This window comes from Hyperoodon ampullatus (genome assembly GCF_949752795.1).
Source record: "Hyperoodon ampullatus genome assembly, chromosome: 2".
Classification (NCBI taxonomy): domain Eukaryota; kingdom Metazoa; phylum Chordata; class Mammalia; order Artiodactyla; family Ziphiidae; genus Hyperoodon; species Hyperoodon ampullatus.
In genome coordinates, this window is record NC_136915.1 from 183,560,831 (window position 1) to 183,583,528 (window position 22,698).

A 22,698-nucleotide genomic window follows, 5' to 3' on the forward strand; every position below is an offset into this window, starting at 1 on the left:
CTGGCCCAAGCCGGAATGTCCTTGGCCCACTGAGTCATTTGGTCCCGCAACTAGGACCGGATACTGTGCTAAATTGGTTTAACTCACTTAATCCCCATAATGATTTTACAAGGTGCTATTATTGTTCCTCCCATTCAATAGCTGAAGAAACTGAGACTTAGGTGGGTGATGTGACTCTTAAGTCCAAAGCCTTATCCCTCATTGTTGGAATCTGAAGCCAAGGCATGACTCCAGAGTAGGTCATTACCACCCGGCCAGAGGCTTTCCACAGTCACCTGACTTCTGCCAGGCATGACAAACACACACACCCCTAATTCATTCGCATTTGCTGGGGGAAGCAGATTTTTATCAAATGTATTCATTTATGAAAGGGAACCTCAGAAGTGTGTCAGAGAGTTCTAAGATCCAAAAAAAGCATATTCACCTCTTTAAGCCTCTTTATATGGACACCAGATGCTGAATACCTCACTTTTTAAAAAAAATTGCTGGTCCTTGGAAAATATGGACAAAAAGGTTCATGGAAGCAAATAAGAAAAGAGAAGTTTCAAACAGTGTTGTTCAAATACATCCGGAAAAAAATACTTTTGTGCTTTTCTGATGTGTCATGGATAGATCCATTTTTTAGCTTCAAATATACATTGAATGTAGTGATTAAGATGGATAATTTGATCATTTTACTAGTATCAAAGCAAGTATTGCTTACTCTGAAATCTGTCATATTTGTTCCACTTCCGCTCCTGTTCTCTCTCCATCCCTCCCCCTGCCTTCCTCTCGGAGTTAAGCTACCCTTTATTTTGGACACCATGATCACACACATGATTGAGTCAACAATTTATGGCTTTTAAAAATAGGGATTTCGTCGTCTCTTAGGTTTATTGTTTATCATAATCATCTTTCAAGTGAAAAGGCTAATTTACTCTTTCTATAGGAATATTTGAAGCTTGATTATCATAATATTACAGCTGCCTGAAAAGGTCTAAAACGGGACATTGACCTTGAATGTTTTCTGCATTTAGCTCATGGTGTTTAACATTCAGGAAAGAATATAACTGCAACTCATTTATTAACGTGTAATCTCAAAATGTTAACTGTTGCTCTGGAAATACATGCCATGCAGATTATAGGAAGCTTGTAGGATACGAAAAAATGCAGTTGGTGTTTTATCAGGGTAAGAATGTTGGAAATACAACGTAACTAGAGTCAGTTTTCCCATTGGAGCTACTGTAGTTTATACTTTAATTTTTACTGACATTTTACCATGTATATGATTAGCTTGACAAGATGAAAATGAAGTAATCCTGAATTAATTAAACAGAAACCGAATTGCCTCTTTAGTTTCTCTGTCTTCCTTTGATTCTCCCCGCGCCCCCCCACCACACTTTCACAAACACACTGGGAAAAGAGTTTGGTGTATTATGGAGGTGAGGTAATCGCTCCCCAGAGAATGGGCTTTTTTTTTACATAGACTCAGTAATTTGGGAATGGGATGGATTTATAGGACAAGATGTTTGTCAAAAGGAAAGGTTTTTACTAGTGTTTCTGTGGAAGTGATCACTTTCAGTAGAAATGATTGCTTCTTGCCAATCGAGACAATAATTTAAATATCAAAGCCTGTGCCCTAGAAATGAAAGGCAACAGAAAATGAGGTTTGATGAATTGATAGAGGTTTGGTGGTGATATAAAGTAGTCACACTGACTTCGAAAGATGTCTTTATGTTCCCAGTGGAAAGGTGTCTTCTTAAGCAGGCTTATAACGTAAAAAGAAAAATCGCAAAGCACAGATGAGGAAACTAGTGACACAGAGGCACACAGCTTATGACGGGGCAGAGGGGAACCTGGGGTCCAGGCCTCTGCTTGTCCTTCAGGGTTCTTTTTCCAGGGATGTTCCTTGTGGGTTTTCTTTTGGAGTTAAAGATAGTCATTTGTAAAAGTCTTGGTTTGGTAGTATAGTCTATTATACTACACACGATATATCACAGACAACAGGGAAGATGGTTCCAAAAGTTAAATAGCTTTTCAAAGGTGTTATGGTCTTGAAAAGATACGCCAAAGTAGATTACAAGGCAATTTGAAAATCTAGATTTGTGATGCCTTGTTTAGTTTGCAATATTTAACAAATGGCAAATGTGCAAGATAAAATCAAGATTCGCTGCAGAAATAGTGTGGCAGCTATAAACATTTTCATACAGATGAGTCCTGTTAATTTTCAGAAAAGGAAGATGGGGACTAAAAATAGCTATTAGCATGCAGTGATAGCAGGACTAAGCATTCCCATCACCTTCTAGCAGCATAAGAATTCACTGTTAGAATGTTTTAGGAAATGATTCCGGACTCAAATACAGTAAAATATCTGGTATAGACAACAGGAATTTACCTTTTGTTTGTTGCCATTTCATTCTTTCAAATGGAAATGAAGGATATTTTCTGCTTGGTGTCTGTGCTTTCATTGAGGCCTGAGAAGAAAGTTGTTTGGATATTAAGCTGCATTGTTTAAAGAAGAAGAGATTGAAACTATGCGTGTGGACCCTGGGTCTGATGCCTAATAGACCGATATTAACTAATTTGTTAATATTCTTTGTGAAACACTCATAGGGATCCTTTTGTCTGGTTCCATTTATCCTGCTTTGGGTAGACTCCTTGTGGTAAGATTGTGAAGTGTATAGACTGGTGGGCGAAAGTGTTTATTCTAGGCTGTTTATCTGTTCACTTGTTTCGCTTTTTTTTTCCCCCCAAATCCTTTGTAGTTGAGACTCTTAAAGGCTTATGCTCAATATTGCACATGGTGTGTTTATTTCCTGTGATTATCCACTCTTTCCTCCTTCAAGGTGAAAAAGCTCTGTGACTAGGGAAGATTCTTGAGATGCCTATGCTGTGTGTTTATAAAATATTCTGGAAGCTGTCTCACAAGTTTAGTGCAGTAGATATTAGTTTAACTTGGTTAAACTGGATTCAAGACAGTAGGTGTAATCTTAGTTCCTTGACTTGTAGAGGTGACACATTGATCCCGAGGGAAAATAAACCAGCTCTACAAACCTAGTGCACTTCTGGTCATTCAGAAAGCTAGTTCAATGGACACTGCACCTTGCATAGATGAAATACGGTTAGCAAAAGATCTGTGGGGATCACACCGTGTATGTTTGTACATGGATCTCTGTGAGCACAGAAAAAAGACTTACACATGAATATGAGTCTAAATATGTTGAAAAGTAGATACCAACACAGTCAAATGGTTCATAATGGGTCAAATAAGTACCCTATGAGAAATAAGAAAATTCTGGGAAATAAAAGATAACTCTCATGAAACGTGGTGACTTAACGTCCATCGGTAAATAAATGACTACAAATCTTGTCTTTAAAAGGCCATTTCAAAGGAGTAATAAGCAGGTTCTGTCACAGGATGATAATGCAAAGAAACTGAATAGAGTACAGTATTCTGCACAGGTACAAGATCTGAATGTGCTGAGTACATTAAGATCCACTGAGTACATTAAATAATTTTTATTTTTTTAATGTCCCTGGACAAAATAAGAATGAAACTTTTATTTGCTGTATCTTTTTAAAAAAATGTATGCAACTGGATTTATTAATTACCCTGAGAATTTTAGTTTATTCACAAATCAAGGTAGGAATCTTTGAACCAAAGATGTTTTTCTGTCTTTGTGAGGCAATATTTCCCTACTTCTTTTATTGTATTTTAGAAAAATCATGTTTCTTTTTCAAATGCCTTATTTATTTTTTTTAAATTATAAAATGATTACATGTCTCATTTTCAATTGAATAGACAAATCTCTTTTTTCCTTCCGAGGTGTCTGCAGAATGCTTGGATTTTCTACATCTCAAAGCTCTTTTAATTCACTGCTCACAACCAAATTTACATCTTAATTGCTGAGTTCACATTTAACAATATAGACAGCATAATGCTACTGGTAATTAAGCTTTTACTACCTGCTTTTGTACAGTATTCTTAGGCACAGTTTTTGCTATATGAGTTCTCCACTAGAAACTTGTATGTATTTAGACCACAAATAAAAGGCATCAGGCCCATATCTTAGATATGGCTAAATACATGGCAGGGAAATTGCTTTCTTCTGTTGGGGGGGACCAAATCATATCGGGCATTTTTATATTCTGAATGTTAATGTGGCTGTTCTAGTTTAGTGTTTTGTTTTTTAAAGGCCTAGAACATTTGAGAGGCTGAAAGACTGAGTTGAGTTCTGATCTAGTAAATTTAACACAGACTGGATATCTCAACTAATTTATTTTGATCTCAAAGATTATACTATTTATATCATGTAGGACTAATACGCAGTAGAGCTGAATTATATCAAAATTTCGGGTCATAAGGTAGCAGTTATCTCTTTGCCATAAATAGCTGGTAGCTATTCCATTGTACATTTGCTAGTATAAAAAATCCTGTATTTAAAAGTAGGACTTAAGAAAATTCTTTGTTATATGGAAACTAAAAACAGGCTTATACACTGTTGGAGAAAAAAGACCCTTCTCTTATATTCTCTTTTCTTTAAAAAGCACTTCTGTTTGAAACTAGTCCTTATAATGACCAGACTGTGTGATGATTTACAAAATGTTTCTGGGTTGATTTTTTAAAGCATTCAGCGCGTGTTATATGTTATAATTATATAAACTGCATTTTATTTGAAAGCTGATGTTTTGGGTAAAAATCATATATACTTGTATATGTCTCCCAGTTTGGAAGCCTACATTGAAATAAGTATATGATTAAGAACACTTTTAGTGCACCAGTTAGTAATGCTATCCCCACAAAAAAAAAAAAAAAAAAAGAAAGGAAAAAAGCAGTCTTTATTTTGTCAAAATGCATCGAGACGGTTTCAATGTACTACTTACCCTACCGCCCTCAGTGTCCCACCCCTGAAACGGGAGCAGCCAATTTGTCCTGCAGTTGTTTACCTTTGTTTTGAAAAGCTATGCATTGTATATCTATAGGTAGAGAGACAGAAGCAGGTAAAGAAATGTTTACACATAGAATTTACATAGGCATTCTCGCAAATTGCATTGAGGCAGGCTTTCCTCTTCTGTAGTTGTGTAAAACTGCATTCCACCTCAAAGATGACCATCCCACTTCACATGCCCCACTTCACAATTTAGAAAGCATGTCTTGGATTTTTTTTTTTTTTTTTTTAATGCCCAGTAGAGATCAGGGAAACAGGCAACGACATGATGACGGATCAATGAGAAAGTACAGCACTAAATAAGAAGAAGCCCCCTCCCGTGGAATAAAACACAGACTACGGCAGGACAAACTTCATTCTCTACCTTCCGCAGAATCCTTTCCCAAATTAACTGAGAGTCTGCGTGAGTTCTTCTGTGCAAGGCAAAAGAGATCTTAGGTGAGAAACCTAAGACACATCCCTCCAGTGCTTAGAGGGTTAAATTAGTTAGGTTTCTTTTCTCGCTTCCCGGGGCGGGGTGGGGGATGGAGGGAGAAAAAAGATAAGAAAAAAAAAAAAAGAAAAAGAAAGAAAGAAAAGGCAGAGCCCAGTATCTACGGGCAGCGTTTCCGTGTCTGGTCCTCGCTCTCTTTTTCTCTCCCGTTCCGTCGCCAGCCCCTTCGCGTCTCTGCACCCTCCGTACCTGCCTGCTTCCGCGGCGCCTCGCAGCCTCCAGTCGCCTCCGTCCTGATTGGGCGGAGACCCCCCAATCGGCTGCGCGCCTGGGCCGGTGGGACTGCATATGTTAAGCTCTACTTCATATTAATAAGCTCCAATCGGGGCTTTAAGTCCTTGATTAGGAGAGTGTGAGAGCTCTGGTCCCAACTGGCTGTGCCTATAGGCTTGTCACCAGGAGAACATTTGTGTTAATTGCGCTCTGCTCTGTCAAGGAAACTTTGATTTATAGCGGGGGTGCGCAAATAATGGTTGCCGGTCGCACATGGATTCGGTAGAACTTTGCCTTCCTGAATCTTTTTCCCTGCACTACGAGGAAGAGTAGGTACCTTTTTCTTTCCTTTTTAAAACTCGTCCTGGGGGTGAGAGTGTGGGGTGAACGGAATGGATCTTGGCGCACGGATTCAGGTAATGCCCTGGGTATGTCGTGCGCACGAGCGCTTGTTTGTGTCTGTCTTGTGCCTTTTGTGTTGAGGGTGATCTCCTAATTCAGTAAGTCGAGAATTGTTCTCTGACTACAGTGTTACCTTTGAGGCAAAGCTCAGTGACTGTCAGTAAAACAGCTGGGTGACAGTCACTTCTTATTCAGGTGCTAAGAATAGGCACTTGGCACAAATGCTTAGTGAACTGTTAAAATGCATCTTTTACTAGGACCCATTTTCCCAAGGAAAAATGTTTTAAAATACAGGATTCAAAATGATTTATACTATTGAGTGCCTCTTATGTATTTGCAGTTTGACAGATATTTTCAGCTCCCTGTCATTTCTTACCGCGCAGAGTTAGAGGCAAAATTGCACATTTACTAATTCTCCTTCAGAGAACAATTTAAAAACTAGCCCTGTGCAATCCGGGACTAGAATAATGTTATTTGCATGGTTAGCATTAAGTCAGCACTTAACTGACAAATCAGTCCATTAAGTAACATGAGATTTTAACACATTATAAATATTTAAGGGGAGGAAAAAAAAAAACTAAAGAAGAAACAGTAGTGACTTTCTAAATTTCCCCTTGAATAGACAATGCTGAGATTGTGGATTTGTTTCATGTATCGTGTCCAGAAAATGCAGAAAAGTACTTTTGTCCTTAGATGCAGTTTAATTGGTATTTATTAATATCTTTAGGCACATGGAAATATACATATTTGGATCGCTCAAGGTGGGGGACATGTGAGTAGGGGGTAAAAGGAGTAAATTAGGCATTCTTGTGTAAATGAGTGGGTCATAAACTTAATTTCAACCCACCGTTGAAATATTAGTTTATCACGGGAGCTGTCACTGGTTCCTCTTTCTGTTGAGTCAGTTGTATGGCTTTGCTTTCCCATTACAGTAATGCCAACTGTTATAATTCTGAAAAGAGTGCTTTTGGCAAACGTCTCTCTCTATAGATTGTGAAGAAAATATAAAACTCTCCAGAGGAGAAGGTCGTGCATTATAGGTAGATGTCCACTAGCGGTCCTTAGTGACTGCATATTGCCTTGGTTTGTAATTAAGCAAGAGATGAAAAGTGACTTGCAGTCTCAGTGGCTCCTCGTGTCTGTGAGTGTGAGTGTGTGCGCGCGTGTATGTATGCATGCTTGCACACATACACACTCACACGAGGGATATTAGCCGAGGGATGGATTTAGGAAGAACTGAAAGGTTGGAAGGCAGTGCTTGCGTCAGTAGTAAACACTCCAAGGAAGAAACAACCTTAAATTGTGTGAAAATAAAAATGAAAAATAAACAAAGGTAGGACTGCCCACTCAAGTGAAGTTTGAAGGTGAGCGCGCCGGAGGCTGTCCCACTGGAGAATTTCATATGTCTTCATGTCAGGAAGAATGCATTATCCAAGCTCACCCAATTCTGAACTTTCTCTCATAAATAAATAAACAAAACAAACTTTAACCCCCACCCCCACCCCCAGGCTTCTTTGTAGTTTCCTTGAATTTAACTTCTTATAGCTAATTTGAATAATTAGTTTAGATAAGCCTCTTAAAGCAGACACATTTAAATGAAATCAGGACACATGTCCTTTTGGCTTTGGCGCAAGATTCAAACTAGCTTTCTTTTTGGCTCAATTAAAAGTCATCTTTAAAAAATACAGATTTATTGTTTGGATGCAGTTCTGATGGTTACATGGTTCACCGGACAGACAGAAAGATCTAATGCTTAGTAACGCATCTGCCTCTCTGTCTCAATTAATAAACCACAGAATTTATACATGCTATTAATATTCATAGTAAAGTGTGCTGGGTTAAACCCCATCACGTGTGAGTATACATTGAAATGAAACCAGAGTTATGCAGTTTCAGAGGAGAATATTGGACAATTTCTGCTTTGGAAGCTGTTAAAAAGATTCATGCAATTTATTGGCCACCATTAGGAGAGCCTAAAATGTTAACCTATAACTATGTATTTTTTATTTTAGGAAATGTGCCAGCACATTAAAGAGCATAATACTTGAAAGCTTGTTTCACATTTAATAGCAGTAATAACTGATAGCATAAATAGATGAAAATAATATATCTGCTCATTTTGACATATGTGTCAGTCTAATCATTCTAAATGAGTGTGCTCATCACATGATTCCCTTTCAACCTCTGATTAAAATGTAACATTGACTACAGGATTATAGAGCGGACTTAATTTTACTGACTGTTTTAACAGTTGTCACAGCTGCTGGAAGAAGGAAAGGCAATTGAAACACTCGAAAACAGGCAAGGCGAGGAGGGAACAGTTCAGTAAATTTCAGCCTGATCATGGAAAGCCAGACATCCAAAATTGAACAGATTTGTGTTTTAAGATTCCTGTTTGGAGCTATGCAAGTTTTATTTTGTAAGGTTTACTCTTTCTTTTTCAGGGTTTTGCTTCTTTTCTCTGCCTCATCTCTCCCTGTTAAAAGCTAAAAGTAAATTGAAATACAACTATCCAAAAGTAATACTATAATGTCAAAAAATACATGGGATAAAAATAGGCAGGAAGGAAAAATGTATGCAATGACAACAACAACAAAAAGCCTAAATCAGAGTGGTTGCAATTTTTTTAAAAAGATGGGAGCTTGCCTAAGACACTTTAGATGTGATTTTATTTGAGAACTATGAACAGAGTCTTTAAGTTTATTTTTCTAAGAAGGAATCCTTAAACTCCAGACTTGGAGCTCATATTACTTTTCCTTCCTGTTTCTTCTCTGTAAATCTGTTGAAAACACCTGCAGCCTTAAAGGTAGGGGTTTTCAGATGATTTCTTTGTGAATTGCTGGAAGTGACAACCAGCTGCACTTAGGGGTGAGTGTTCCTAAGCTGTAGAGTCTCGTAACCTTGCCCATCACATCACTAAAGTGAACAGATTAATTCTATTTCTCTAAAAATTAAATAACTACTGTACATATCCCAAACTATATATAGTTGAAATAGCCAGACAGTGTGGATTATGTAACGTATGATTTTTCTCCTTGGAGTAAGCAAAAAAAGTGTTCTGAGTTAATGGAATCAATGTTGGATGGGAGTGGTGAGTAAGTGCTGGGCACCCCATGCTTCACTAGCCCTTTGTGTCAGTGTATTTATGTATTACCCTGTACAGATTGGGTGGTAAGTTTAGAAAGCCTCCTTTTACAGAAAGGGCTGGAAAACAGCTTCCCATTTCCTGGTCAGAGGCAAGGGTGATGGCGTTGGCTGGTTCTTATAGTGATGGGTTTCTCATCTTCATGTGTTTATGGCACTGCTGCTTTATTTACTGAGCCTAGTGTGTTGCAGCGGTAATTAACCCATGTTATTAGCAAAGCCCTTGTGAATATCTATTAATTCTCTTGCATGGATGATCATTTTTCCAGTGTTTTCCCCCCAATACGGTATCATTGTTCTTTTTTCTTTTTTTTAAATTCTAAATTGATGGCCTTTGATATATTTATTTGATTTAATCTGACCTGGGATGTATATTGGCCATCTTATAAAGAATGGTATTGTAATTCAGCTTTAAGAAATGCTAACAGAAGCCAGAGAAAAGATTTTTTGCTGTTCTTTTCAAAGCAAAAAAGAAAATAAAGGTTTAAAAAGAAAATAATGCAGGAAATTAGTTTTAACTTCAAATTTTCCAGATCTTAGAATTTATGTTATTTTGTGCCTTTGAAGTCTTTTATTCAGATTTCTACTGAGTTAAGTATACTTTAGGCATTTTTGTAAAATATCGAGCCAGCAGAAAAATACTTGTGCTTCTTGTGCTGAAAAAAGATAAGGACCATCTCATTAGCTGGGGCCATACTTTTGCAATTAATTTTAGGTCCGTGGTGCTATTCATCAAAGGGGGCAGGTAACTTCTCTATGAGTCTGTTTAACAATATTTTCACAATACCTCACTCTTGCAAGAACTGCAGACAAAGAAGAGGACGTTCTTTGGGAAGGTAGGCAGAATGCCGAACCTCAAGTCTGTATCACTTGTGAAAAATTCCTCAACATTTGTTTTCGCCTAGTGACTAAACAAAGTATTTATTTGTTTGACTTCTAAAGTGCTCTTCAGCACTCAATGTTTTGCTTATATAATTTCATAAAATAAATGAAAATCTGTGCTTATGGTCGATACTTTGTCATACAAGTGGCAATTGATAGCCGTGATTTCTATGACACCAATTAATATCAAATAAACTTTTGAGAATCACCTACCCAGCATTGTGAAATAAGAGGACAGCATCTCACTAGAACTTTAAAGTCATTGCAGCAGATACGCTATGCTCTGAATTTTGCTTCATAGCAAATTCATGGAAGAAAGAAACAATACAGTGTTGATCTGGTATAAGTGCATATGAGCTCCGGCCCTAGTCAGCTCTCTGGAGAAAATCTTTGATTACCCTTGCCCAGTTTGTTCAGTTTTTATCTCTTTTACATCCACTGGCCTTGTATTAAATTGTCATTGTCCTAAAGCACATGAGATAGAAATGAATTGCTGTTTTCTACATTCTCTGACAGTGAAATATTTAGGTTCTTTTTCTCCAATCATACTTATGTGTGTATTTGATAGTCCAGGGATGACATCCAGCATCTCTGCTGCTTGACATTTTTTCTTACTGCATTTTGTATGTTTTGCTGTTGATTATTGTTTTCATAGCCATGTGTATATGGATGTCCATGGTCTATACCATTATAAATAAAGATACACATACGCTACTTTAAAATCCAAAGCAGTCAATAGAATATACCACACACACGTGTGTGCCTTTGTGTGCACGTATAGTATGCATGTGAAATACATATATATACACGGGAAGAGGTATGTATGTAGAATATAGGTATGCTGCTAAGAGTGTTCATGTATATTTATATAATAAAGTGGATCTCAAGTATTTTTCTAATCAGTTAGTGTCCAGTTAAATTTGCCAGGCATAATTTTAACCTGGAATTAGTATTTCAGGTATTTACCAAGTCTGATTTTAAATTAAATTGGTTTAACTACTATGTAACAGACAGGTAACAGATAACCTAATACATTAATTTGTTTCTGATTTTATAAATTGTTAATTATTATCATTTTAAAATTCAATATCTAGAAATCATAAATAATTTGTAAAATAGGAAATAAGCCACTAGTACTAAATACATAATTTAATGGTTTGGGCCCATATCCAAGAAACAGTTTTGAATAAGCTCTTGGCTACACTGTTTTCTCATACAGTTGGGCCTGACAAATATATCTAAATGTAAACATGATACTTTTAAATAAATGCAAAATATAATTTTCACTTATCCTCACTACGTAAATGTCATTTTCTTTCTTTTTTTTTGCCAAAAGCACATAAAGAAAATTAATAAGTATTATATCCATATAAAGTACATCATAGATTTCTGAATTTCTGAATTTTATTCTAAGAGGTAAGTTTAAAGGTCTGTGATTTTGATTAGTAAATCTGAATGAGTGTTGAGAGAAACCACTTATCCAAATGCTCTTTCTATTCAAATTCTTGTTCTAATTCATATTTTGTTTAAATTCCTAGATTCATTGCCTACCTTTGTTTGTATAGTACTTTAACAAATTTAATTGTTCTCGTTTTTAAAAAAATCCTGCTGTTTCTTTATGCCAATCCGTCTGCTGAAAGTTAGCCCCTTTATTATCTGAGGGTGTCAAGTGACAGCCTTCTGCCTTTTGAAGGATTTACCTGGCATCTTATTCTGTGTCAAGTTCATTTTAGACATCTACTTTCGAAGTCTGGGAAACCTAGCTAATAAGAATAGTTTCTGTTCAATTATAACAAACACATCCTTCCTCTCTATGTTTTTCTTTACAGAAGTGCCAGATGGTTCTTTTCCTCTGATTTGAACACTATTTCTCAGTATTTTCCAAATGTATTTTCTAATCAAGTATACAAAACCATCAGATTGAGAAGGTTTAGATTGTGTGTGTGCTGTGTACTATTGCATCCCCCCCCCTTTTAATTTAAAAAAAATTTTTTTAAACGTTTGGAGGGAACTTGCTTTTTATGTTTTGATTTTTCAAATATTTTGCCATTTTAATTGATGGCAATGCATGTATATTTGGAAGATAACTCACTAAGGCAAAGCAATAAAAGAAAAAGTACAGTTTTAAATAAATTGGCTTCTCACTGGCCAATTAAAGTCCATTTCAATATACTGGCATAGATCTATGTGTGCATTTGAATATAAATACATAGCATGCAACACTAGCCATTAGAAATGCAGCCTCTGGCTATATGGAATTCTTTCACACAATATAATAAATAAAAACACTGACTTTTGGCATTTAAAATCTATTAAAAGAGTTGTTTAAAAAGTTAAGCTCATGGAGAGCCTACCTGAGATCAGATTACATTGTAAAAAATGAACTTGGAAGCAAATTTATATTTTGATTATCAAAGGCAGTCTCTGTCATATACATTCTTCTGGCCTTCTCATCTTGCTTTGAGTGAAACAAAATTGCATATATACTTTTCATCATTTTGATTGGAAGTACACATTATGTATAATATGCTTTGGCAGCACTTACTTAGCCAAAGAAAACAAATTAATATTAGCCATACTAAGGGCTGTCAGGCATATCACAGACATATCAATTTAACTTTGCTTCCTCATACACCTCCGCAAACAGTTGCTTAAGATGGTACTAAATAAAAGGGAAGCTACCAATAAATCCTCATATTGTATTAGAGATTGATGGCTAGTAGAAGTGCAATGAAAACCAGCGTGTTTGCTTACTTCTCTTTAAAACTCTAACTGTGGGAATACAGAAAGCGTAGACAGTAATGAGTTTTGTTTAAAAAAAAAAGAGTATAACTGAAGCTTGTTCAGATCTTTTTACTGTCTTGGAAGTAATGGGATAATAATGGGATTTACTTTTTTTAAAAGTCTGAAGTGGTGAGTCTTGGTTGCTCTTATGCGTGATGTATATAAAGACTTTAACAAGTGGAGAATCAGAAGCAGCAGCCTTGCCAGTGCACTTTAAACAAGGGACATTTCTCTTTTGTTGCACTTTGCATACATTTTCTGAGAACGAAAAAAAAATCTTGTTCTTTCTTTTTATCTGGCTTATTCAATAGGCAATAAATAAATAAATAAATAAAATTTAAAAAGTAAATCAAGAACTTAGGCACAGAAAATAAGCAGAAGCATACTGAATTCTTTTTTTCTCCTCCATGATCAGAATGGAATCTTTGTATGTGATAATTCCTTTTTCATCTGCTCTAGGAAGATTTTACTCATTTAAAATGCTTTTGAGAATTTAAACAAAGGACTCGTTAAATAAATACAGTTACTTTCTTTTTAATACAGTATGAGTAAAAATGTTTGAAAAGGTGTCCTTTTCAAGGCATTTAAAATGTTGTTACAGTTCATACTTGTAAGAATTTCTTTTGCTTTGAAAAGAATATCTAAAATTATGTTCAGAGTGAGCAAAAATAGTGAGTCATATAAAAAATTATAGAGACTAAGGTACTTAAGGGAAAAATTCAAATGTGAGGTTGTTCAATCAATGGCCCTTTGCCCCCCATAATTCCAAATTATTGTAGTACTTTCACTTCTCCACAAACGTAAGATGGCCATGTTAAATTGTATTCGTTTTTCCATAAATGAAAGACTACTCTAACAAGGCTTTCTTCACAGCCATTAATCTATTAAAACAGATCAGATATTTTGAGAAAGAATATCATACCCATAACCAACTATTCATGGCCAAAGAAAGGGAAAGATATATATGAGAAAGTGATTGTATACAGTTGGTTCTGGGTCCTATGAAATGACAGAAGCATCCCTTTTATCCACAGACTTAAATGAGACCTGCCTCATCAGTCATGGGATCATAGTGTCACAGATGGAAAGGCAACCATCAGCTGAATTGTACTGAACTACACACTTGGCTAATTCATCTTATTGCCCTCCTCATCTAAGGAAAGGCTCATTCTGTTCTTGGAGTCTAGACAGAATCAGGAGTTGGGCTCAGGTGGGAGCATGTGGCTGCCTTTTTCTGTTCTCTCTTAGCCATTCAGCAAAGGGAGGTGAGGAACAAATGGGCAATTTATGCACAGAAGCCCAAGCAGAGATTCTTTCCTAGGGTCAGGAATTTATTATTCAGTTGTTGAAGTAAAGTTCATATTTCTCTTATGTTCTAGAAATATCCCTGTTGTCTTTCATGCTCCAAAGAGCTGCCCAGAAATGATTAGGGATGTCTCTCAATTTGTATGAACCATGAACTAGGGTACGTGTTTTGTACCAGATAGAAATGGACAGCAGATCATCCACTTATGTTAGTCTGGAGGATGATTCTTTTTTCATACCTTTATATGGAACTGTTCAGTTGGTTAAGTCTGAAGAATGAGAAAAATGATGAGGTTAAACACTCAAACTGTATTTTTGTATTTTTAAATTTCCTTATAGTGAACAAAACTTTAATGTCTAAAGCATTTATGAGGGTTTTAATGATTGGAAAATCTATCCTGAGAATGTAGTCACCATATGTTACAGCCTTGCTTTCTGTCTTGTCTTCAGTGTATGGGGTAAGTTCGGTGATCCTGTCTGTTGTCTTACTTTGCTTACGTTATAGAACCTCTCTGCCCCACATTGAAATCACCTGAAATATGGGGAAGTGCCCATTTAGTTCTTAAAAACTTTCCTGAACCCCCTCCATCCCAGCAGCGTTTTCTTTTAAAATTGCTGTTTTTCTATTCATCTGTTTTGCTAAAGGATCGTTTACTTTAGTGAAAGGTAAGTGCATGATATTCATGCCGATTTGCATACACAGTACACCTTATTCCCCCAACCCACCCCGAATTCCAAAGAGATTGCCTTGAACTTTTCATATTTGTTTTTCTTTCGTCTCTGTTTGTCGTGCATTCTAGTTGAGTGCTTTTATAGTGTTTTCTTGATTGTTGTCAGTTTGGGGTACTGCTACTGACATTTTTGTTAAGTTAATGTCACAGCAGAAAAACCTATAGCAAACTGGAATCTGGCGACAGCGGAAGATACAACTTCTGTTTGATTGTGTGTAAATACAGTTAGTTAGTTGGGCGTTTATCAGATAGCTTGGCAGAAAGAGAGAGGAGCCGTAGAAACTGTTTTCAGTAACTGTGCTGTTCATACACCTGATAAGATGGAGAGAGCTTTTCGAAATGCTGATAGGCTTTGAATAAGAAAAGGATAATCTCTTCTACTGGCACCAGCTTATCGGGAATGAAGTAAAATGCCAACACTTTTACATTAGCGAAAGTAAATGTTTTAGGCACTCTGTGCCTTTTTTCCTTCAAGTTAAATATTAGGGGTGCTTTTGAGCGTGCTATAATAAATAGAAGGATTTATTACCTGGACGAAATTACAGGTGAATCTGTTGATAAAGGAACCCTCAGCATCAACAGCAGCTTCTCTGATAAGCAGGTGCATCTATGTGTACGTTCTCTGGAGAAATTAAGTATTTCTTTTTCGACTCCAATTCCATTAACCATCGTTTCTGATGTTCGAAGATGCAGTTATGTCCTGTGCCAGTCGAGTCTCCTTGTTTACTAGCAGATGGGTGACAGGCATTTGAAACTTAGCTTATCAGACTTGGAAAATGCTGGTGTGACCTACTATGTAAGTTGGGGCATCTTTACATTTCTATCACTTGTGCTGAAGCAGCCAACTCCTATACAAGAAATCTTACTTTTCTTCCCCAGGAATGGAATGAGATTCGTTATAAATTTAGGATAGGTTAATGAGAAGATAAATGCATTTGGCCAAGTAGTTGTCCATTTTAAAGCACCTCCCCTTAAGAAAGAGGGAGATTAGTTTTGCGCTTCAGTATAATCCATGAACTTTCCCTGGCTTTCCCCTTTTCTCTTCTTTGTAATTTGATGCCTACAAATAATTTGGCGTATTCAGATTTGATAAATGGTAGTGCAAGAGCAGATTGATTGATTTTGGATTACTATTGACTACTCTCCATGAGATCACTGTGACACACTCGAATCAATAGTATTCGATTAAGCAAGGCACCACTGTTCTATACATCCAGCAGCGGTGGGAAATCCAGGAACAGAATGTTCACAAGCTGATAAATTGACAAAGCGTTCAGCTTTAACTAGCCCTTTGTTCAGCACTAGTTCCTTAAAATATATTTCATTGGAAAGTTCATTTTTGCAACTCTGGGCCTTTCTGTGCAAGAAAGGTCATCCGTTTAAGGTTTATTAAATTTTAACTCAAGACAACAGGGCTCCATTTAAGATGTAAAATAATTTAAGTACTTACTGCAGGCAATCTTCGTGCTTTTGAGTCCTCGCTCAAAGGTTTCATTCTTTTACGAAGATGTCAATTGTCAACATAAAAATGCATCACTGGCAATGTAATGGTTTAAGATTCAAACTGAAATGAAAATTCCTGCCCGAGGAAAGCACTATCCTCCAACTAAGGTGGTCTTCATCTTCTTCAGAAGTGGGCAAACTTAGGAGCAGCACTGGGAGGCCGCGGCAGGTAGCACACCTTGATCAATTGCACAGCCGAGGCTCCTTTTTTCCCCATCTTATCTGAGGGTATTCATCACATCACCAATCCTACATGCAAAACACTAAATATCATCTGATCTGAGAGCCGCCACTGCTGCTGATACACTGAAATCTTTCTGTCTTGAGCAAATTTACAAAGTCGCTGGGGGAAAAAAAAGATCATCCATGATTCAAGTCCTTTAGCGAAGGACCTCAAGGATGAGATTTTCCATCCCATTCCATCAATGTGTAGTCTTGGCCCTTGGGATGAAGCATTTGCTCTTTTGTTATATGGGATTGCCAAGTTGCTTCTCATAAAGGCAAGCCATAGAGTGAACACTCCATTGAATGAGTGGATGGTCTAACTTGCAAAACTTGATTTTCAGTGAAATTTTGACAGCTAGGGCTTGTGTACCCCAAATCTTAACAAGCTCAAGTCTTGAAATACACTTCGATAAATTTTCTCATTTTGATAGTGGGTTTAAAAAAACCCAAAATGAATCTGAGGTGGCTTTCTGACGGAAGATGAGGAGGAAAGTCAAGTTTGGAGTTATGAAATTCCCCGACAAAACTTCAGGCTTTTTTGCATGAAAGTGAGATACTAGGATTCTAATTAAATTAGGTTGAAACACATGAAATGGCCATTTTTCTAGGTCAAGGAATGGTCAAATATCAGCAATTTTGTGTGATTCCACATAATAATTGAATTTATTCCTATACTGTCCATATCCCATAAACAAATTGAAAGCAAAAACTATATTTTTAATTTTAGGGTGGGCTGTGTCCGATTATGGAAGACACATGAATTCTGTCTGCAATTATAGCAAGTATATTACAGTATCATTTTTTGACAACTACTTTTTTCTTTAACACCAGTAGAGAGTTCCCAAGAGCACAGTCTTAGACACACTGAAAAAGTGTGCATTTATCTGGCTTCTCACCTGTTGTAGCCAAGCTGCTTCTGAGCATCCCTGTAAATTTCTCACCTGCCGAGGAAGAGTATGGCACAAACAAGTGAGTTAAGCTCGAGGACTGACCCTCCAAAACAGCACGTTGCTCAGGGTAAATAGTTGGAAAGCAAATTGGGAAGAAGATGCCAACACCTCCACTATGGCATCCCCACATCCATTCATTAACAGAACGTTAGTTGGCTAGTTAGCACTTTGCGTGCTTCCCCCCAGAGAAGTATTAAAACTGTGCTCCATTAAATTTATGCACCGTTGTGGGTTAGGCAGATGTGCAGCTCCCCAAGTGTCGGCAGTGGAGCCCATGATGCTTTATTGGCTGTGGCAGGCAGGAAAGGTGCTTCAGGAGATGTAATAAAATGATCCCAGAGTCTTCATTTGACCCCCCAGATGTGCAGCTCGTCTTGGAGCCACGCTGTGCTGGCCAGTAGGAGCTCTCGGTGCCCACCAGCGGGAAGAATCCGGCTCCCAGAAAGGAAGGAAATTGACTCTTTAGGTGGGAGGGAGGGGCTCCGGGGCCACCGCTGGAAATGTCAGCAGAAAGTTCATCTTGACTTAGGGTCACATCAGGACCGAGTAAGTTTTTCTCACTCTGGGTAAGCATATGACAGCTTACATCTTGTTTCCGAGAGAGGGAGGGTGGGCATCGTTTACTGGAACTTGATTGAGCGAATGCCTCCGACTGGTCCCACTGTCAGTCTTGGAGTTTTCCCTTAGTGGTGCATTTCCCCCCTGTCTGTGTCACTGAATTTGATTTATCGCTGGTACTAAGATCAAAAAAGAATTGATTCCTTTTGATGTGTGCTATTAAGCACATGCAGTGCAGGAAGGGGACGGGGGAGAGCTGTCTTAGCATACAAGTCACTGTCCTGGTCACCCGGTGGCCACTGATGGCAGAATATATATTTTCTATCTCTGTTCATTTTGGATGTAGGATTCTATGAATAGAGAGGTGAGCTATAGGATATTTTAAATTAGTAATGAGGTTTGTTTCAGATACAGATTCTTTTGGTAAGGACACAGAGTGGCTAGAATCATCTGATTCTAGCAACCTTTTCTTCTTTCTTTTTTTTTTTTTTTACTATATTGGCATTCATTTTACCAAAAGACATAAAAAGCCAAGGAATATAAATAAGCCAGTGGGGTTCAGGCTTTCAAAAAAGAGCAGTCGGTTGCATTTACTGTTGGGTGGGAAATTTGGGACATCGGAGGCTTGTCTGCAAACGAGAGGAGAGATTTTGGTGGGGTCTGCTTCTCCTGTATCCACGACCCTGATCAGGCTTTGTTTCCAGCTCTGTCCAGTAGCTTTTGTCCGGCTTCTCAGTTTAGTGGGATTTGTTTGAGCAGCATGAGCCCCGACCCATCAGCAGGCTGCTAGTCAGCAGCAGGTGTGAACAACATAAAACAGGATTAATGCTGAACCAAAGTGTGTACTAAAAACAGAACCCCTGCCTTGCTTTGAAAAAGGACGGCAGGACTGGAAGATAGAAGCCACTCTGGTCCTGTCCACTCTTTGTTTTCTAAACAGTGTTCAAGGGCTATGCAAATAATTCTGTTTAGGTGCCCAGTAGGCGTACTAGGGATCCGGTGCTCATTCTCTCTCTTTCTCTCTCTCTCTCTCTCTCTCTCTCTCTCTCTCTCTGTTTTTAAACTGTAAACGCAAAACTTATGTCGACACTTTTTCTCAGACTTTCAGAGAGGAAAAACAAAACAGAACAAAAGTGGTCTGTGTAAATCTTGAACCAGGATTACAGGTGAATTTTGCAAACATACTGTCTTTACTTCAAATTTAAAGTCGGTAGTCATTCAGGGTACTGTATTTCCCACCTCTTAAGAATATTGTTGGTTGGTTTATTCTAAGATATTTTTTGTGTTTAATTATGTGACTCAATGTATACTTTCACCTAGGTAGGTAAACCACAAATAAATAAAATAAGTAATTTCATTAGAGATTATAACCACTATGCCCCCCATTTTTTTTTTTTCAATCAGCACTACCTACATAGGGGCAAGAAAGCTGGCAAAAAAAAGATCATAGTTAACATAGGGGACTGCATAAGTTTAACCAATTGGGCATTACATTGAATTTATGGCATTTGAATCACTTTATCGATATTTTGTTTAGGAAAGAGAAAGGTTGCCTATAAATACGTTTTTCTTTAAATTATGCTAATTCTAGTATATACTGTATATCAGGCTAAAATTTAGATATCTATGTTTTCTCTATTAGGTTTAGACTAACTTGCATTTTGAAACTTTAAGACAGTCACATCCAGAAAGACATCTGAAATAAAGGAAATAACAATTAAATCAGTTACAGAAATTGTATTACACACACACACACATACACACAAACACAGACACACACAGGTACTAACTCTTCTTTAAACACAGGCAAAACAAATGTAGAGTTTTTTGCGTATGTATATAATAGTATGACACTAATTTCTGATACTCCAAAAGTATGTTCAAATATAGATATTTATATAAGGTGGATCTGTTTGAGAATATCATATAGACTTTCTAAAAGAATAATTTTGCAATGTCAGAAATCAAAATTTTAATTATCATTCATTTTCAGCAGCATCTTATACCATACATTACCTGTATTGTCTTTTATATCCAGGGCTTAAACTGTAATTACCCACTCATTCCTTCACCCTTTGCTTATACTTACTCTTTTTTAATTTTTTAAATGGCAGTTATTTTTTAGCTGAGACTTTGCTATTACTTTTATTTTAGAAGTAATCTTGCCTGCCAGTTTAACTGTGGCAATCTGAACACACATCTACATCATTATAAAATATATAAATGCTAAAAATTATATTTAATTTTACAGTTACTATCTTTAAATGTTAATTTATTACCGTTTGCCTTTTAATATGTTTCTAAGAAATGTCCAATCCCTTCTGTTTAGTATTATTAAGTACCTTTGTTTATGTACATTAATTAGGTTGTGGGCAAATAGCTTAATGAGAGTTAATGAAATCAAGTTTAGAAGATACCAGTTTAAAATTGATTTTTGAAGTGAATTTTTTATAACCAACTCTCTGGCGTCCAATTGATTACTTATAGTAACTTCTCACGTTGCATCAAAATGATTACATGCATTCCTTTGCAATTTTTTAAATCATTAAAGTAATCAATATTTAGTGCATTAAACTGCATTTTCTTGATCATTCATTCCAAAATATTTGACTGTGTGCAGGCCCTGTCCTGGGTACGAAGATCCTGAAATAAATAATAAAAACATAAAATGATCTTGAGTGCATTAAAAAAAACACTCTAAAATGGGACTTTATATACTTAAGTTTTCAATTTATACTTGGGTCAATCTTCAGAAAATGATTTCAGGAATTTAGGTAGCAGAGGTTTTACATAAAACTTAAGCAAGTTGGAGCTTCCATTCTGATTTTCTGATTTGGGCCTTCTAGAGCTGACAGGAAGTTAGCCCCCAAGAACACAATTAGAAATGGTACATTTAGATCCTAAATATTGCAAAAGTGTGATTGGGGGTCTTAGAGCAGTCAAGTCTGGTCCTGCCTGCTTCCTTGCGAAGCCTTTGAAGATTTGATCCCAAAAGTGGACATTACATCTTAAAATGCTCTAAATGACTTGTGTGTGGTTTGTTTCTTAGACTGGAAATGAAAGGGGGAAAATGCTTTAAAAGATCAGGTAAGAAAAGATATTTCCGAGGTCATAGGAAAAGCAAGGGGGATGCATCTGAACTCTAGAAGGTTAGTGTAGTTTGACTTTGAGGGAAAGGTGTGCATTAGTAAATTCATTCTAATCCAAGTAAATGACTATTGAAAGGTAATTTTTCTAAGGAAACTTTGCCCTTAATCTTGAGATAATCTCACAGCTACTGTCTTTGTCCAACAGTCCTGCAAAACTACCCAGTGCTGTTCCCCAAAGCCTGGGATTTCAATTTGCCCGAGGACTCGATGATGGAATTCAAAGCAGTTTTCTGTCTTTGCAGCCTCTTTTCAGTGAATGCATTTTATTCAAGTGTTTTATTTATTTATTTTTTTGGAAGATACAGCTTGGTTTGCTTCAGGTCATTAAAATGATTCTCTGTCGCAGTTTTGGATGTTTATAATTAGATGATTAGTGAAGTTAGGTAATAAGATTTATATTGGCGTCAGTTAAGTTTATAGAAAGATTAAAATCATGGTGTCATGGTACCATTACCAATCTGAATATGCCAGAAATAACTCAGGAGAATTTTTGTCAAGTGTTTATCCTCAGTTAAAATGTATACGACATGTTACCGAGTGATCGTCTCATGATAGCTTGGCACCATGAGGTTGCAAACTTCCAATTTCAAGTGATATGCATTGCAATTTTTGTCTTCCAGTCCTATAGAATTACGAACTTTGGAAGGGAAATGCTGCGCTCTTTTGAAATGACACTAGAAATATGAGACAAAGAACTGTCTCAAACTTAGGCACAGGTGATATTTTCTGCAACACTGTAAAGCTAGAAAAATGCAGTTTTTCTCTCCACTCACTCGATGCAAAGGGCAGCTTACCTTTACACAAATGCATTGCAGACATGAGCTGAATCATCTCACCTGTGTTTTCCCTTCATTTGTGTTTTTTGCAACCTATCTATGAGAATACGTTTCTCCCTCCTAGTTTTCCTGACTTCTCCGGTATCCATCCCCTTGAATCCTCTTTTCTTCACTTTCTATTAAGCCGAGGTGGAATTTTCAAAGGGATGCGTCCTTCTTTATGCATAGGGCCAAAAAGCACTGCGAAAGCTTCACCATAGTCTTCAAAAACCCACCAACAAAGCAACAGCGTAAAGAATCCGGGGTTGCTGGAGGTGGGAGGGGCAGGGAGGAGGAGGGCAGCTGGTAATGTACGGTTCCTCTAGGAATGCTTGTAGAGGGTTTGCCAGTGCTCCACTTCCACCCCACCCCCAAACTGCACACCGCTCAGTGTTCAGAGGATGATAACATACCTGGAAAGAAAGGCGGCCCGTGCCGAAGCAAGCAGCATCAGACAGGGCGTCCTGCCAACTGCCTCACCTGCTGCATCCAGGAGTCCATCTGGTGACTGCGGTAGCTCATTGTAGGCCTCTTCCGAGGAACATTCGGGCTGAAAAGCAGGCAGTGTGAATTATTTAGGTAGCCAGTGTAAACCCATAGAGGGAAAGGAAAGGAG

General features: G+C 37.3%; 1 protein-coding gene across 3 annotated transcripts in view; it reads left to right on the forward strand.

Moving 5' to 3' along the window:
• The window catches only part of ESRRG (estrogen related receptor gamma), a gene marked incomplete at both ends in the record, with an annotated part of 491,857 nt that overhangs the window by 269,772 nt on the left and 199,387 nt on the right, over positions 1-22,698 (forward strand). For 2 of the 3 annotated variants that reach the window (XM_079727202.1, XM_079727203.1), the window contains one exon: positions 5,908-5,963. The exons of the other annotated variant lie outside the window; for it this stretch is intronic. In XM_079727202.1, coding sequence (XP_079583328.1) covers positions 5,908-5,963 — 56 coding nt within the window. Of the gene's footprint in view, positions 1-5,907; positions 5,964-22,698 lie in introns of those variants that run through there. 3 annotated transcript variants of the gene reach the window in all.